Source organism: Cnephaeus nilssonii (assembly GCF_951640355.1).
Source record: "Cnephaeus nilssonii genome assembly, chromosome: 1".
NCBI classification, from domain to species: domain Eukaryota; kingdom Metazoa; phylum Chordata; class Mammalia; order Chiroptera; family Vespertilionidae; genus Cnephaeus; species Cnephaeus nilssonii.
In genome coordinates, this window is record NC_137072.1 from 86,606,658 (window position 1) to 86,623,638 (window position 16,981).

Below are 16,981 nucleotides of genomic sequence, written 5' to 3' on the forward strand. Positions count from 1 at the left end.
CAAAATTGATGCAGAAACTGAAGTCAGCAGTCCCTTCTGGGTTTTGTTTCTCTTTTTGTGTGGCTAGCAAGTTACTTACAAGTTACTCTTCAGTTTCCTCATCTATTAAATGAAAAGCAAACAAAAAACCCTGGGGATTTGTGAGGATTACATAGCATAATATGTCAGGCCCCTAGCACAGTGCCTGGCACAGGTCAAGCTCAAAAAAACTGCTAGAAAACAAAGGGGAAAAAAGGGATTTTCCCAAAGAGCTAATCACTTAAAACAATGCAAAACACCTCCAATTTATCAGCACAGAATCACAGAACTCTATTTCTGGAAGGGACTTTAAGTACCTAGTGCGGTGGTTGTTTGTTTGTTTGTTCGTTTGTTTTTAAACCAGTGTTCTTCAAACAGAATATTATAAGTAAGCTGATGGGTCAAAGCTACCAAGTGGAGCTGAGACTGGGCGGGGCGAAGGGGCCACAGCTCCTTCTTCCTCCCTCCTCCACTGGAAGAGGCGAAGGCATCTGATACCTCCCAGAGCATAGTGTGAAATCCAAAAACCCGGCCTGCTCCACCGTCTCACCAAAGAGGGAATGGATGGCCCGGAATGTGAGGCTGTCTTTTCAGTGGTACAACCAGAGCGACATTCCTGTCATTTTCTGGTACAGCCCATGAAAGAGAACAGATGGGCCAAAACCTGTGAGAGTATTTGACCAAATTCTTACAGAGAAACTTGTAAAAGATCTAGAGCAAGCATGTCAAACTCTAGAGCTTTAGTTCAAAATAAGTGAACCTTGTTTTTTCTGTGGTAGAGGATAATCTTTTGGGTGGCCCATTTCCATTTTTATGTTTATCTTTCAACTGTTTCTCATGCCATTTAAATTTTTCCCTGCGTGGTTCTAGAACCTTCTAGCAGCCTTGATGACAAATTGCAATTGGGTAGATTTCCATAAAATTTGAGTAGAAACAACTTCATTTTCTCCTGCACCCTCTACCTTAGCCGTCTGTAGTCCCTTCTGATGCTAAAGAAAATGCTATGATTCCTAAATGTTTTCACATTCTGGGGTGTTTTACTTCAACCTCCTGACCAGAGTGTTCTTCCTGGCATATTAGCACAGCACAGAAATATAAACACAAAGCTGACCCAATGGAAGTTTGAAGTCAGTATATTTTCTTTTTGAGATAAGGCGATGTTTGTACAAACAGCCTTGGACTTTATTTGGATAAGAAAAAAGATATAACACAATTTATGACTGCATGCTATTTCCAAATGTGGCTAATTTCCTATTGGGTTATTCGTGTGTCTTGATGTTCTTGTGAAACGCTTTAAGTCTTTTCGTTTACTTTCAGAAAAGAACAAAGTTGAGTTGGGGGGTAGTGTGGGTATGGGATTCCTAATCATCTTGAGAGCTGACCCAGATTCTCTGGTGCATACCTCTGTTTGCACCGCTTACCTGGGCTGCTAACGAGTTGTGCTCATGCCCACTCCCCTGGACTGGAGACTCCATGAGAGCAGGGACATAGCCTTTAAAGATCTCTGTAAGGTCTCTATACCCAACTCACTCCCTAGATCAGAGGTGGTGCCAGAAATATTATTTATTGCCCTGGCCGGGTAGTTCCCTTGGTTAGAGCATCGTCCTGATATGCCAAGGTTGTAGGTTCCATCCCCTGTCAGGGCAAATATAAGAATCAACCAATGAATGCATAAATAAGGAGAACAACAAATCAATGCTTCTCTCTCTCTCTCTCTCTCTCTCTCTCTCTCTCTCTCTCCCTCTCCCCCTCCCCCTCCCCCTCCCTCTCCCTCTCCCCCTTTCCTCTCTCAGTCTCTAAAATCAATAAATAAAAATAAAAAATAAATATTTATTGACTGATTTTCCAAGAGACTTCATAGATTTTAATAGGTACATTGATAACTCCATTATTTTGGATTCCTATACCAAAGGAAAAGACATAATATGATAGTATTCTACTGGTTTGAAATATATATATAATTGAATAAAAGAGTACTCTTAGAACAAAGCCAAAAGACCCCTCATAGGAGTGATAGATTTCAGTTTCTAGGCCAATTGAGCTAGACTGTAGATAAAATGAATTTGATAGCAATACATGCAAGAATACTAACGAATATTTATTGAGCACTTTCTACATACCGTGCAGTAATGCCTATTCAGATAGTACCCAAATGATTTTAACCATGAGAAGGTTAAAGGTAAACATTATTCCCTCTGGAAAGATGGTTAAACTGAGGCATAGTGAGGCAAAGTGGTTTCCCCACGGTCCTGTCACTCATCGCTGGCCTTCTGCATCAGAGGCTGGTTCTCTGTCTACAGGCAGCATGGTCTCCTGTCTGTAACACAGGGTCTTCCGTTTGCTGTGAAAAAAAGATGTCCTCTTGTTCCCTTTTAGGTTTGTGGATGGCTCCTAGAAGATCTTGATTGGCTCCCGAGGAAATATCATTTTGCTGGATTGGTTTCCTGTCATCCTGTCCCCGCAGTCAACCATGAGCCAGTCAGACCCTGCCGATGACCCGGATCCCAGCCCTGAGCCCCTGTGTGTGGTGTGTGGCCAAGCCCACTCCCCCGAGGAAAATCACTTCTACACCTACACAGAAGATGTGGACGATGACCTCATATGCCACATCTGCCTGCAAGCCTTGCTGGACCCCCTGGACACTCCCTGTGGACACACCTACTGCACTCTCTGCCTCACCAACTTCCTGGTGAGTAAGGACTTCTGCCCCCTGGACCGCAAGCCCCTGGTTCTCCAGCACTGCAAGAAGTCCAGCATCCTGGTCCACAAGCTCCTCAACAAGCTCACAGTGACCTGCCCGTTCGCCGAGCACTGCGCCGAGGTGTTGCAGCGCTGTGATCTCGAGCATCACTTCCAAACCAGGTAGGGCCTCTTCCTCGGCAGATCCCGAGAAGCCCCGCCCTCCAGGGGCAGCTGGGACTCACCTGTTCTTGAGGGCGGGGCTTTCTCCCAGGTCCTGGTCGCTCAGTGAGAAGCTTAGTTTGTCTTCTTTTTTGCAACCAATGGAAGGACTCATTCAAAATAAGTAACATGGTAGGTGTTATGGTCAGGGTTCCGTGTAAGGAAATGGCACATGGTCAAGTTGTGTTATGTATGTGTTTACAGGGCTTTTCTCTTTTTTGGTGGTAAAATGGACATAAGGTATAAGTTATCATTTTAATGATTTTTAAGTGTACAGTTCAGTGGCCTTCAGTGATTTACATTGTTGTGCATCATCCCTCACCGTCACCCATCCTCAGAACATTTTTCATCTTCCAGAACTGAAACTTTGTTTCCGTTCACCAAACACCCCCTCTCCCTCTCCTCCAGAATTGGTATCGTGATTCAACTTTCTGTCTCTATGAACTTGACTAGTCTAGGAAACTAGAAAAGAGGAATCATTCGGTGTTTGCCTTCTTGTGGCTGGCTAATTTCATATGTGTGCATTTTGAAATGCAAAAGATACCGGAAAGATCTGGGAGCAGCTTTCTCTGAGGTTCATGGTCCCCAATAAGATTTCCAGTCGGGCATTGCTTGTTTTTTCATGTAAGAAAAAAAGTCTCCTAACGTGACCCACAATTATTAGAACTTCCTCTGTATGGGAATTGGCAAAGCCCGGCTGCTCTTTGAAGAGATATAAGATATTTTCAACTAAGGATTAAAATGAGAAATTTAGAAAACTTTTGTCCTTTAAGCGAATTGTTCTATGAACTTTCCAGCCAAGGTGCACACACTGGCAGCAGACCGATGGTGTGGCCGGCCCCGCTGGTGGGCACTATCGCCTGCACCACCTGCCCGCCTCTGATTTTGTCCACCTGCATTCCCATGTTCTGGGCATTCCTCAGGGCGGCCCTGGGTCTTGTTCCACATGAGGTCCTCTCTTAGGACAGTTAAGGTGTTTAGTAAAGTGTAAACAGTAAACCACAATTCTTTTATAAGAGGAAATTTGGAAGCTGGTGTTTATCTTGGTTTCTGTCATGACCAGAGGCAGGTGCAGATATTTTTTCTAAAGGTCACATTCCTAGGTCATGAATCTGTCTTTGTCTTTGGGGACATGCCAATTTTCTAACATGACGTTTGTCTCCAAAGCAATGGCCTGGGTATGATGCTTCCCACGTGGTTCCATACCAGTTATGTCAGGGAACTCGTTTTTCTCCCCACGATGTAGAACCAAATGCATCAAACTCAGGTGCCTGGGTTGCCTCTGACCCTCTGTTATTGTTGGTATTTAAGCTAGGATGCTCCTCTTCTCTGATTGACTGGAAGGAGGTGTGGCTAGAGGAGAAGGAGATAGGGAATCTATTTGTGACCTTTGCTAAAAGTTTTACCCAGGTAGGGGAGGTATTGTCTGGAGGGAAATAGGCCTGGGGTCAGAGGTGAGGTAGGAGCTGCAGATGCTGGTGCAGAACCGGGGCCAAAACTGGAGCTGAGAAGAAGGCCCTGGTATAGCTCCCTCCACACATCACATTCCTATGCTCCTGGGTTGTTGCAATTTGCACATTTGTGTTTGGGTTTCCATTTGTTGCTCTAACAATTGATCACAAACATAATGGCTTAAAAGCACAAAAATGTGTTATCTTACAGTTCTGAGGGTTCTAAGTCCAACCTGGGTCTCAAGGTTCTAACATCAAGGAACTGAGAGGGCTGTGTGGGGAGAATTGCTTTACCTGCCTTTCCCAGGTTCTGGAGGCCATCTGCCTTCCTTGGCTTGTGGCCCCTTTCTCTATCTTCAAGGCCAGCAGCATAGAACCTCTCTCTGTGTCTCTCTCTCTCTCATCACATCTCCTTCTGTGACTCTGACCCGACTGCCTCCCTCTCATGAGGGCACTCATTGCATCCACCTGGATAATGCAGGCTCCTCTCCTCATCTCAAGAGCCTTACCTTGGCCACACCTGCAAGTCCCTTTGGCCCTGTAAGGTAACAGATTCATAGGTTTTGAGGATTAGGAGGTGGACATCTTGGGGTGCTCATTATTCTGCCCACCACAGGAGTTTTTCAGGAAAAGGGGGAAAGAGGAAAGAGGGATAAGGAAATACATGGAGGTGCTCTCTGGAGAGAAAGTGAAAACCCAGCAGGTTCCCCGAACCCCCTCACCTCGAACTGATTTGGGGCCCAGAATATCCTTTTAAAAATCGGGATAAGATGGCACATGGACCTAAGGGCAAGGCCAGAGCAGAAGTGGGGCAGGGGGAGGGCTGGGAAGAGGATATGAGGACTTGTGGGATTTCCAGGAGGGAGATGCCACAAGCCCACCTAGCTGTCCCAAGTGGGAAATTCATTCACCGCCCATGCAGGTTGTGTGGCCCACACACCTCCAGGAACCCTGGGATAAAGGCTTGATGAACCCTCAGCTGAGAATAGCATGCACATTGGCAAAACAACAGGGAGGGGAAAAATGCAAAACTAATTAAAATCACGTCTATGAGCTGTGGCCTTGGAGCCCTTCACAGGTGCCCGTCAGCAGCTCTCTGGAGGGAAAACTCCCACGGGAGGAGGCGCGGTGCCTCAGCACGCGCTCTGGATCCTCTCCACACTTCAACTTCCTAAGTAGGTTGAAACCAACATTTCCAAAAATATGGTGCATGTTAGTCATCAAATGCTTAATATACACTTCCTCTCCTGCCAGCCCCTGGGCATTTTGTTGGCAAGGATGAAGAATTTGGAACTAATCCAGAACCTGAGTCCAGAGCTCTCCTGGGCCTTAGGCCTGGGCCTGAGCCAGTAGACCGCCTCTTTCTCCCCTGAGAAGGGACATTAAGATTAAATAGTTATCCTCGAACTGGGGAAATGAAGAGGCAAGTGTTTCCTTACGTTTCTATGTGAGGCCTCCAGGTTGGTGGCTGCCTGCAGGGGGGTGTTGTCATAGGTTTGTACTAGAAGATAGCTTTGTTTATCCATTTTGCATCTTGGTGTCAGGATTTAGATGTAATGAGTTTAAAAAAATATATTCTTTGGCCTGTGGCACTATATGAATGTAAACTTTGCAGGCAGAATTTACCTACTATGGAGAACTCATCATTAATTCTGGTTGAAAACCACTGTGCAACTCAGAGGAACCCACACACTCCCTCCCAGTGTGTCCAGGAGAACTCAGTCCTGAGCATCATGGGAAACTCCATACTTAGGTTTATCTACCTGTAAAATGAGAATTGGCTCCTTAATTACAAGATCTTGCAGAAATAACCACATCAGGAATGTTTTCATTCTCTAGAAAAGACCATCAGGTAGAGAGAAATGTTTTCCCCGTCAGCCAAGGTCTCGGTTTATGGCCTGTCCATAGGATCGTGCTAATAATAGCAGCCCACTTAAGTCAGGGATGCAGGCAGATGGCATCTCATCTGTAAACAAATGCTGCCTGTCTTCCCCAGAATTTGTGTCATTTATAAACATTGTTATCTAAGCACTTCAGATCCTTAGTTGAATATAAACCCTTAAGGAAAACATTTAGGACCGACTGTGGGTATGCATGACAGGCTGGACCAGCAACTCCTTGGACAATTGTTTCTGACTTCAGACTAGAGAGCTCTTCTATGGGAGTAAATCTGAGCATGTGAACTAATGTTTGAAATCCTCTGGCTAATTCTGTTGGCTTCTGCCCTCTTAGATGCTTGCAGTCGCCCTCACATGGGTCTTCTGCAAAGAATTCCCACGAGGCTGATGGGCTTGTCGAATCAAATGGCAGCCTTCCTAACCAAGGGGCATTGCCAGCAGACATAGCCAGGGCGCCACAGAGGGCCAGTTCAATGCATTCCTCTTGGCCTAGACCATCAGGGGGTGTATGGAGGAGGCAAAGCTTTCACTTCCTTGATTGTGAGTGGGAGTGATCTTAGGCTCAAGACTACAACTTTATTGTGTAATATCATCATCTGCATCTGTAATATTTATCAAGATCCGCAATAGGCCAGGCCCTGAAAGAAAAATCTATAAGAGCCACGATATCTGCCTCTTAGGAAATGACATTTTAAAGGTAAAAGAGAGAAGTTGAAAGCACACCCACACTGAATTGTTTCATAGGACAAGTCACTTTGCCCTTTAGTTTCTCTCTTATGAAAGATTAGAGGCCCGGTGCACAAATTCGTGCATGGGTGGGATCCCTTGGGGTGGCCTGCAGGGATCAGGCCCCAGCTCGTGCCTCCAGCCTCACAGCCCTGCAGCCCCCATAGCCCCGCCTGGCACCACGCTGTGGCCTGGTGATGTCCCCTTACCTGCTCCATCATCCCACCTGCAGGACAATTGGTTGGGGCTGGGGCCTGCCTGGCTCCCTCAGTGCCTGGGAGCCAGGTGGCAGCCCCACCCCCTGCCACCACCGCTGGTCCCTGTCTGTGCAGCAATCAGACCCCCCCTCCCCTCAACCCCACCCCTCACTCGCACCTGCCTTGCCTGGCGCGGCCTGCTCACTTGCTCCACCATCCCGCTCTCGTCGGGGCCCATCAGGGCCAGCAGCACCTCTACTGTAGCCCACTGCCAGTGCCACATTGCCAACACCCGCCATGTTCCATGCCACCCCCTGGTGGTCAGCACACATCATAGGGAGCAGTCGAACTCCCAGTCTCCTGGTCAAACTCCCAATCGAATGACCGCCTGAGGGGACAATTTGCATATTAGACTTTTATTATATAGGATAATAGAAATGGGAGATAATAAAGCTGTCCGTTCTTAAGTATTTACAAGCATGAATAAATAGATCTTTGTTCACTGTTTTGAAATCAGCCCTGATTGAAAATCCAATACAATTGGCACACCTGACTGAAGGTTCTCTGGTATTATTTTGTTGATTGACTTTGCGCCCAGTGTCCTGGGAGTTTCTTCTCCAAAGACCTACCCTGGAATATCTCTTGACCTTTACTTCTATCAGGGACCCTTTTCTGGTGTGTGTTCAGTCCAACACAAGCTCAGCTAGCTGTGTACAGTGCAGGGAAGATTTTACTGCTGGACTGAAGGTCTGGGGGAGTGTCACCCTAGGGGAGGCAGGTAAGTTACAAGTCTGGTTGGTCATTACTGCCTGGCTCAACATCTCCCTATATCCTTGACATATATCCTTCATGTAACTTTCCTGCCCTGAACCCAACATTTTCCTGGCCTTACCTAGCTGAGAGCCACTAATTTGATGTCCCTAGGCATGGAAGAAATGTTTCTGCATTACTTTTGACAGAACCATTGAATCTCCATCAGACTGTGCTCCAAACAGTTCTTTAAAGAAATAACATTCTCCTGGGTACTCATTCCCAGAAATCTTCCTTACCTTTTTTACTTTTTTTCCTGGTCATTTATTATCCACCTATATAATGCTTTCCCCCTACCATGGCTCTTATAAGTTTGAAGTCCTATTTTGTTAACTTGTCTCTGATCAAGAAAGCTAGTCCAAAAAAATTGACTCTTTGAGCCAAATTCTTTTTGGTTCTACAAATATTTATTGAGTATCTACTGCGTTCCAGGTACTATGGTGAGGATATGATGAAGAACATGATCAGTAGAACTCCTTCTTCAAGGAGTTCCCTGTTTAATGAAGATAAAAGAGACCAAAAAATAGGAGTTGGTAGGTGATACCTGAGATGACATTTAAAGGATAAATAAGATGACAGTCAAGGATTAGGGTTAGAACTGTTTACTGACAAGTAAGCCACAGAGAAATTCGTGACCGTTTAAAGGTGAAATTTTCATTCCCAAGGGATTGTATTAGTTAGGATTACATCTGATGGCAGGTAATGAAAATTCAAGTTATATTGGCTTAACTATTAAAAGTTTTCTTTCTCTGACTTACCACAAATTCTGGGGGTAGGAAGTCTATGATATTGTCATGGTGCCATCAGAAATCTAGTATCCTGCTGCTTTTCAGATTAGCTTTCATTCTTGAGTTTGTCACTTCATGCTCTCAATATGGCTGCTCAGACTCCAGCATCACATCCAAGTTCCAGGTAGAAAGAACCAGGTAGGAAGAACAAAACAGGAAAGGGAAAATACAATGTGCAGACTGAGACACCATTCCTTAAAGAACATTCTTGGATGCTTCACCCAGTAATTTCTGCTTATACCTCATTGGCCAATATTGTATTACATGGCTACCCATCTGTGAGAGATGTTAAGTACGTTATCACCATGAACAAAACTTGGGTTCTGTTAAAAGGAAGAAGAGGATGTCCTGACCGGTTTGGCTAAGTGGATAGAGCATCGGCCTGCGGACTGAAAGGTCCCAGGTTCGATTCTGGTCAGGGGCGTGTGCCTTGGTTGCGGGCACGTCTCCAGTTGGAGGTGTGCAGGAGGCAGCTGATCGATGTTTCTGTCTCATCGATGTTTCTAGCTCTCTATCCCTCTCCCTTCCTCTCTGTAAAAAAAATCAATAAAATATATTTTTTTAAAAAAAGGAAGAAGAGATTAGATATTGGATAGGCAAATGGCAGTTTTTGCAACAGTGATGTAAGAACAACAAAAACCAATACCTTCACTTTTATATTGCATTCATATCCATTAGTGAATTTTATCCTCTTGAAATGCAAAGAGTGAAAAGACAGGCATTCTTATTTTTTTCACAGAGACTTTGAGAGGCAACCTGACATGTTCAAGTTGATCAGAAATGCAATCCAGTATACTCTGAAACACACACGCTTTCTTATATACAATGCTGCTTATGGGTTATGAGCTATGCAGTAGAGCATGTCTCAGGACACTGTGATGTCATGTTCCTCATGTACAGGAGGAAAGAAAGGACAGACGAGAATAACAAAGCCTTTTGGAGATAGGTGCTGAGCGGCCAGCTAGGCTCATTCACTATCATTAGTAATTATTATTAACAATATTTATAACAATAGCAAACACTCATGGAGCCCTTTGTTCTTCATAGGCATTATCTCATTCTACCTTCATAACAATACTATGAGTGCAGCCCTATTATTATTGTCTTTCTTTCACCATGGAGGAAATGGAGGTTCAGAGAGGTTAAACAACATGCTCAGTGTCACACAGTTAGTATGTGGGAGAGTTCAGGTTCAAATTTAAGCCTGTTTGGCTCCAGCATCTAAATACCAAACCTTACTTCCTTTTTGCTGCTCCTCACCAGCTCTGACTCACTCTTGCATACCAGACTTAAAGGGAATGGAATTCAAAGTAGGGCCTCAACAACATTAATTCATGCCACGCTTTATCAAGGTTGCTTACCTTGGATTTAAACTGTAGAAATTAAATCTGCACATTCTAAGAGTCTACTGTATTTAATCTTTTTTAGGCCCGCCTCAGGAAAATGCAGATCGCCGATGCCAAATTCCTACTTCCTACACGGTTTATTGCAGTTGGTCTCATCCCATAGATTTTTCTCTGGTCTTCCCAGCAAGTGTAGTTTGCTGTGATTGCTTGGTTGTCATTAAGGAAATTATCTCTTTGAGCCATTTCTATTAAGATTCAGGCCCAGAGTTTGCAAAATGGATTTTGATCTTCGTGAATATGGAGTAGAAGGAGAGGACTCCTGGGGCTTCTGTGGCATTCCAGAGCTTAGGCCTGCTTAGAAGTCCTACTGTCAAGTAGATAGTATAGTCTGGAATCACAGATCTGAAAGCTAGAAGAGATGATGTGGCCCAAGCTGGACCAAGCAAGTGAGGCATTATTAGTTCCATTTCAAAGATGAGATGACTGAGGCTCAGGAGCTCAAATGAAATGCCTGGGTCCTACAGCTGGTGCCAGAGCTTATTTCAGTCACTCAGCAGAGAGGGAGGCATGGAGGGCTGTTTTCCTCACAGAACAGAAGCCTGAACATTGTTTGGACAGCACTTCATATCTATCAAGGCTCTTTGTTTTCCTCAAAGAGAATAATTTTCAAAAATTAGCAAGGAAGCCACCCTTTCTCTCGTGTCAGAGCAGTCAGGGCAGTGGGAGGTAACATACCTTCAATGCATGTTCTAACCATACATTCAGAGGCGGAGTCAGTTCGTATATCATACTTCTGTGTCGCAGTGTCTGCAGGCTCACAGTGAGCTCAGATCTCCAGCCGCTTTTCCCAAGCTGCTAACTCCTCAGTGTCTTCCTCTGCGAGCTGGCGGACAGCCTTGGTTGTTTGCTCATTCATGCCGTGAGCCCGAGTATGCCATGCTCCTGCCCTCTCCCAGCACAGTTCAGCTTCCAGCCCATCTGCTCCCTGCCAGTGATGTAAATGTACCAGCTGCTCCTCAAGAGCCAGTCGGCATCCTGCAGGAGGGGCAGGTCCCTTTCCCGGGCATCAGCCTGCTCGCTCTCAGTCTAAGCCCTCTCGCCAACCATGGTGGGACCCTCCGTTCTCATATTTCCCTGTCTGAGAATCAGAGGGTGCAATCCTCTTACAGGCCCATGATTTATTTATCAGCGGGGCTCGATTGAAGGGCTCTAAGACTCCTTATGGTCTACTGATTGTGGGGACATGGCAAGGTTTGTGTAAAGGGGCTGGGCTGGGCCGGACCCCTGCAGCTGACAGAGAAGGTGGCCGGGAAGAAAGCAGCACACTGCTCGGAACATGAAGGCGCTTCTGTTGCTGGTTCTGCCTTGGCTCAGCCCTGCCAACTACATTGACAATGTGGGCAACCTGCACTTCCTGTATTCAGAACTGTGAGTCCCCCGGTCACTGTGCCTGCCCGGGTTGGTGTGTCGGGGATGTTGGGGATGGGACCTGAGTCAGTTCCCGGCTGGTATGCTTGTTTAGAGGAATAAATTCCACATGCACTGGATGCACTTGGACAAATCACCCTGCCAGCCGTGTAAAGCGATGCTCAGCTGTCTGTGACTTCCCAGAAAAACACGTCTTTCTGATGCGGTGCTTTCCCAACGAGGCATTTTTTTCCTGCTTCTATGCCAACGCTGCTCTTTTTTGTACTCTGCTTTTTCTCAATAGATGTGTCTTCTGTTCCTTCCATAAATAGAACCTAAGAGCAGAGCTTGCACGCACAGATTTGCAGCCTCTCTCGGGCACTTCTCATTGAAACAGATACCATCCCTTCCTGAAACCGCTGGTCTCCATACCCGAGACACACTCCGTGTCAGCACAGAGGAAAGGTAGCCCTATATGTAAAAAACACATATCCATTCTGTTTTTATTTGGGGTAATCTTTAAACAAATGGAAAAGCAGAAAGAGCTGTGTAGTGAGCACCTGTATTCCTATCACCCAGATTTAATGATTAACATTTTGCCACCTTTGCCTCATTTATATATTCTTTCCTGAAGTGGTTTGGAGTAATTTGCAATCATCATAACATTTCACCTCTAAATCCTTCACTATGTGTCTCTAAGGAAGAAAGACATTCTTCTATGGCCCATGTCTGTTTTATAAGAGGAAGTGACTCATGTCCCCAACCTCTACAATGATATTTTTCTGGCTCCTCCTGTTAATAAGCTTGGATAGAGGGTTGCAGAAGGATGTGAACAGCTTCTAGCAATCATATAAAAAGTGCTGCCGGGTGTGCCTCAGTGTTTGGAATATTTGCCAAAAAAATGTATTTCTTACTAACCAGACGGGTGAAAATAGCAAGGGTTGGCTTATGTGTAAATTAGAGTCAGTGGGCAAATGAACAGAGGGACTCTGACAAGGGTTCCTAGAGCCCAGACTAGAAAAGCGTGGCTGGTCATATTTAGATAGAGATGCCTCCATCCCCACGAATCTGTGGTGACCACCAGGCCTCTTTTGTTATTAGCCAGACTCACCAATTTGTTCGGCACAGTAGATGCTCAATAAATGCTTGCTAAGTAGAGGAAGGAGCAAATTACCTAGGACCTTGGAGAAAGGCCATTCATTCTGAGGACTCGACATTTCAGGATTATCTGGTCCTTCCTCATGGGAATGTAACTCCACTCCACCTTAGATAAGCAGGTTCAAAGAGAAAGTATCTGGCGTAAGCCTGAATAGTGAGCGCCTCTGGGGAAACAAGGACCTCGTGGAAGTTTTTCTAGAAAAATACACAATGGCAGAACTAACTGGGGTTGTGAAAGTCCCTTCCTCTCTCTTGATGAATGCTGAAGTTGGTGTCTCTGAAAGCTAGGGCCAAAGCCTCCCCTCCCCCCACCCCATTGCCCCTTCCCCACCTACGTCCTTGTTGGCTGCTATAACAAAACGCCCCACCGTTGGTGGCCTAAAACCACAGAAATCTGTTTCCTCACAGTTCAGGAGGCCAGAAGCTTGAAATCAAGATGTCAGCAGGGCTCCTATGAAGGCTCCAGGGAGGGTCCCGACCCTGCCTCTTCACTTTCTGGTGGTTCCGGGTGCTCCTCGGTTTGTGGACACATAATTCCAATCTCTGCTTCCACATCACCTTCTTCTCTATGTCTTCTCCAATTCTGTCTATGTCCCCTCCTCTTCTTATAAGGACACTTGTCATTGGGTTTAAGGCCCACCTGGATAATCCAGGATGATCTCATCTTGAGCTCTTTAGCTTAATTGTAAGGACCATTTTCCAAATAAGGTCACATCACAGGTTCCGGGTGGCTAGACCTATCTTTTTCAATTTCCATTGGGGGTGACCATTCGACTCACTGCAGGTGCTACTGAGGAGCCTGTCCAGTGAAGTACTTTCAGTTTTATAGCTTCTTTGAAGGGAGGTTTTCTTTGCTACAAGTACGTGGATCGAAGGCAACGTTTCTGTGGAATAGTTGAGTGGACGCAAGCAGGCTGTTCTTTCCAAAATGTGAAGAGATCCAGGAAGCACGCTGCCAGGAAATCACCAGGACATTGTTCCCAAACTAATTTGATAGAACTTTCTGGGAGGCTTCTAGTTGCTGGGGATGCTTTATGAGAGAAGTTTGTGCAGTTTTTACCTGATGCTACTGGTGACAGTGAACTAACCGGTGAATTAAGGACGCATTTCAGGTGCTGTGGCAGGTGCTGTAAGGATACAGCAGTAAGAAATTAGGCAGAGTACTCACCCGCAAGGAGCTGACAGTCTAATTGAGAAGATAAAATGAATACGCACAAGCGATATAAAAAAGTCTTTAAAGCCCTAACCAGTTTGGCTGACCGGATAGAGCGTCAGCCTGCATACTGAAAGGTCCCAGGTTCAATTCCGGTCAAGGGCATGTACCTTGGTTGCGGGCACATCCCCAGTAGGAGGTGTGCAGGAGGCAGCTGATCGATGTTTCTCTCTCATCGATGTTTCTAACTCTCTATCCCTCTCCCTTCCTCCCTGTAAAAAATCAATAAAATACATTTTTTTAAAAAAGTCTTTGAAAAGAAGGGTAGGTAATACGTTGAGAAGAGGTGGAGATGGTCCACTTCAGTGAAATTAGTCATGGAATGCTGCTAGAGAAGTTGGGGGTTTGAGCTGGATCTTGATGTAATTAGGAAGTAGGCAAAATCAGGGATGGAAAGAGAAAGCATTTCAGGCGAGGAAAATAGCACAGGCAAATAGGCTGTGAGGAGGTGGCTGGGTGGGTACCAGCGCTTTGGGAAATGGCAGTGGAGAGCAGTGAGTGGGGCTGCTGGGCCCGTTTGGCAGTCTTGGGAGAGGGCTCCTGGGTGGTGGCTATGTGGCCCTGAGATGGAGACCCTCTCTCACCACCGTGGGCTGCTGGGATCTCGGAGGCAGGGGACTGGGTGGAGGCTCTGGGAGGCTCCGGGAAGCCTGCCTTCCTCCTGCCACCGTCATCTGAGTGGGATTGTCTCGGTCTGTCCTGTCCCCTCAAGGACCCAGCTGAAAACCTGGAGCTAATCCATTTAAGCATGTGGCCGTGTGTGTGTGTGTGTGTGTGTGTGTGTGTGTGTGTGTGTGTTGCGGAGGGGGGGGAAGGATAGGGAGGAGGGAGAGGTTGTTAAACTCAAATGCCTACAGCAAGCATGTCAAACTCAAAGGCTAACATGGGCCAAGTAAAGGTTTAAGTTTATGTGGGCCGCAAAAAAAAACATAAAAGCTTCAATTTTCATAGAAATGTAGGTATATTTCGATAGAGACATGCTGAATACAAAGGGCTGAAATAAATGAGTAATTGTTAACATAAAATCATAGAACATTTTAATAAAAATTAATATTTTTCTTGAACATTAACTCACCAGACACTGAATAACTGCAAAATGAATAAGCATAATGCAAATAAACCTATTTTTCTTGTTCTCTGAAAGTGAAATATTTCCTGTTGTGCACACCAAACAAGTCAGTCCAAGACTAATGATGTGGCAATCGGCTGCTAAAATATTCACTGCTGGTATTAGTGGAGAGAAATGGTGCGCCTGCGCATAAGGCGCATAAGGGAAACGAATGCAACACGATTACAGTAATCAGTCATTAGCGAACATTGTAGTTAGTTATTAATAATTATGTATAACAGGATATTGTAAAAATTAAGTTATGAAATTTTTATTAAAATGTTTCTTACATACCGTTATATTGGCGGGGCCGTAAAAATACTCGCTGTGGGCCGCATGCGGTCTGCGGGCCACGAGTTTGACATGATTGCTGTACAGGAACCAGGCAGGAACTATTTAAACATGTGCATCATTTGAGTATAAAACAAAAGGAAGTGGTGGCCTCTCTGGTCAACTGCAGAGGACAGTAGATTCAGGGGTGGGCAAATAGTTAATAATAATAAATAATACAATAATTCATAAATAAACAATAATATAAGAATAAACTGTGTTTCGAGTACTCACAACTATAAACCTGCTTTTGCCCATGCCTGTATATACAGGGTGTTCCAAAAACATGTATAAACATGTGCACATGCTTTAACAGCTGATAGCTGTTAAATGAAAAGGAAATGTATTTTAATAAGCACTGCCTTTATAGTTATATTCAAAGTGTGTATACATTTTTGGGACATCCTGTTTATAGTGTCTTAAGGCATTCAAATTCAATATGAGTATAAAACAAAAGGAAGTGGTGGACTCTTTATTATGTAATATACTAGTGGCCCGGTGCATGAATTCATGCACGGGGGGTGGGGGGGCGCGGGGAGGGGTCCCCTCAGCCCAACCTGCACCCTCTCCAATCCGGGACCCCTCAGGGGATGTCCTAACTGCTCACCTGTCTGCCTGCCTGATCACCCCTAACTGCCCCCCCAATGGCCTGATTGCCCCGAACTGCCCCCCCCCCCAGGCTGGCCTGGTCGCCCCTTACTGCCCCCCCACCACTAGCCTGGTTGCCCTCAAGTGCCCCCCCCTGCCAGCCTGGTCGCCCCTCACTGCCCCCCTCTGCCGGCCTGGTCACCCCTAACTGCCCCCCTGCCAGCCTGATCACCCCACGCAGCCCTCTGTTCAGTTGTTTGGTCGTCCCTCACTAACCCCCGCCCCCGCCAGTCTGGTTGCCCCACGCAGCCCGCTGCTCAGTCATTTGGTCGGCCCTCACTAACCCCCTGCCAACCTGGTCGCCCCACGCAACCTGTTGAGTCATCCAGTTGTTTCAGTTGTGACGGTCTCTTAGGCTTTTATATATATAGATATTTGAATATATATTGATTTCAGAGAGGAAGGGAAAGGGAGAGAGAGATAGAAACATCAATGAGGAGAGAGAATCATTGATTGACTGCCTCCTGCACATCCCTTACCAGGGATTAAGCCCACAACCCAGGTATGTGCCCTGACCTGGAATCAAACCCTGACCTCTTGGTTTATAGGTCAATGCTCAACCACTGAGCCTCACTGGCCTGGCTAGATTTGGTTTCTAAATTGCAGGTGCTTGGGCTCTAAATCAAAACAAGACAAAACCTTGTTGGCGGCATCCATGTTTCTTTTTAAGTTCCCCAGGTGATCCTTATGGGGCCCATCCCATTTTCATTCTTAACAAGCTCCCAGGTGATCCTCGTGGGCACTGCAGCTTAAGAACCCTTAGCCGCAGCAGCTCGGCCGCCATTCAGCCTGCCTGCCCCTGTGGAGCAGCCACGCTCACTCTCTGCGCCTCCTCTGTGCTGTGTCATCAGCGGCCTTCCTGCTTGTCTCTCCACCAGGTCAGTCCTTGCGGGGAGAGCTTGGGAATGTTAACATCTGTACACCCGGCTCTGCACCGTTCCAACTTAAGGTGAACTGAGTGAAATGAATTTGCCTCTTATCT

The 16,981-nt window shown here is 45.9% G+C and overlaps 1 protein-coding gene across 3 annotated transcripts in view; it reads left to right on the forward strand.

Annotated features, from left to right (window-relative positions):
• Positions 1–16,981, forward strand: part of LNX1 (ligand of numb-protein X 1) — a 107,914-nt gene that overhangs the window by 14,200 nt on the left and 76,733 nt on the right. For 2 of the 3 annotated variants that reach the window (XM_079771528.1, XM_079771529.1), the window contains exon 2: positions 2,395–2,880. In XM_079771528.1, coding sequence (XP_079627654.1) covers positions 2,489–2,880 — 392 coding nt within the window. In that variant the 5' untranslated portion in view covers positions 2,395–2,488. Of the gene's footprint in view, positions 1–2,394; positions 2,881–11,461; positions 11,564–16,981 lie in introns of those variants that run through there. The other variant, XM_079771530.1, reaches the window with a different exon arrangement.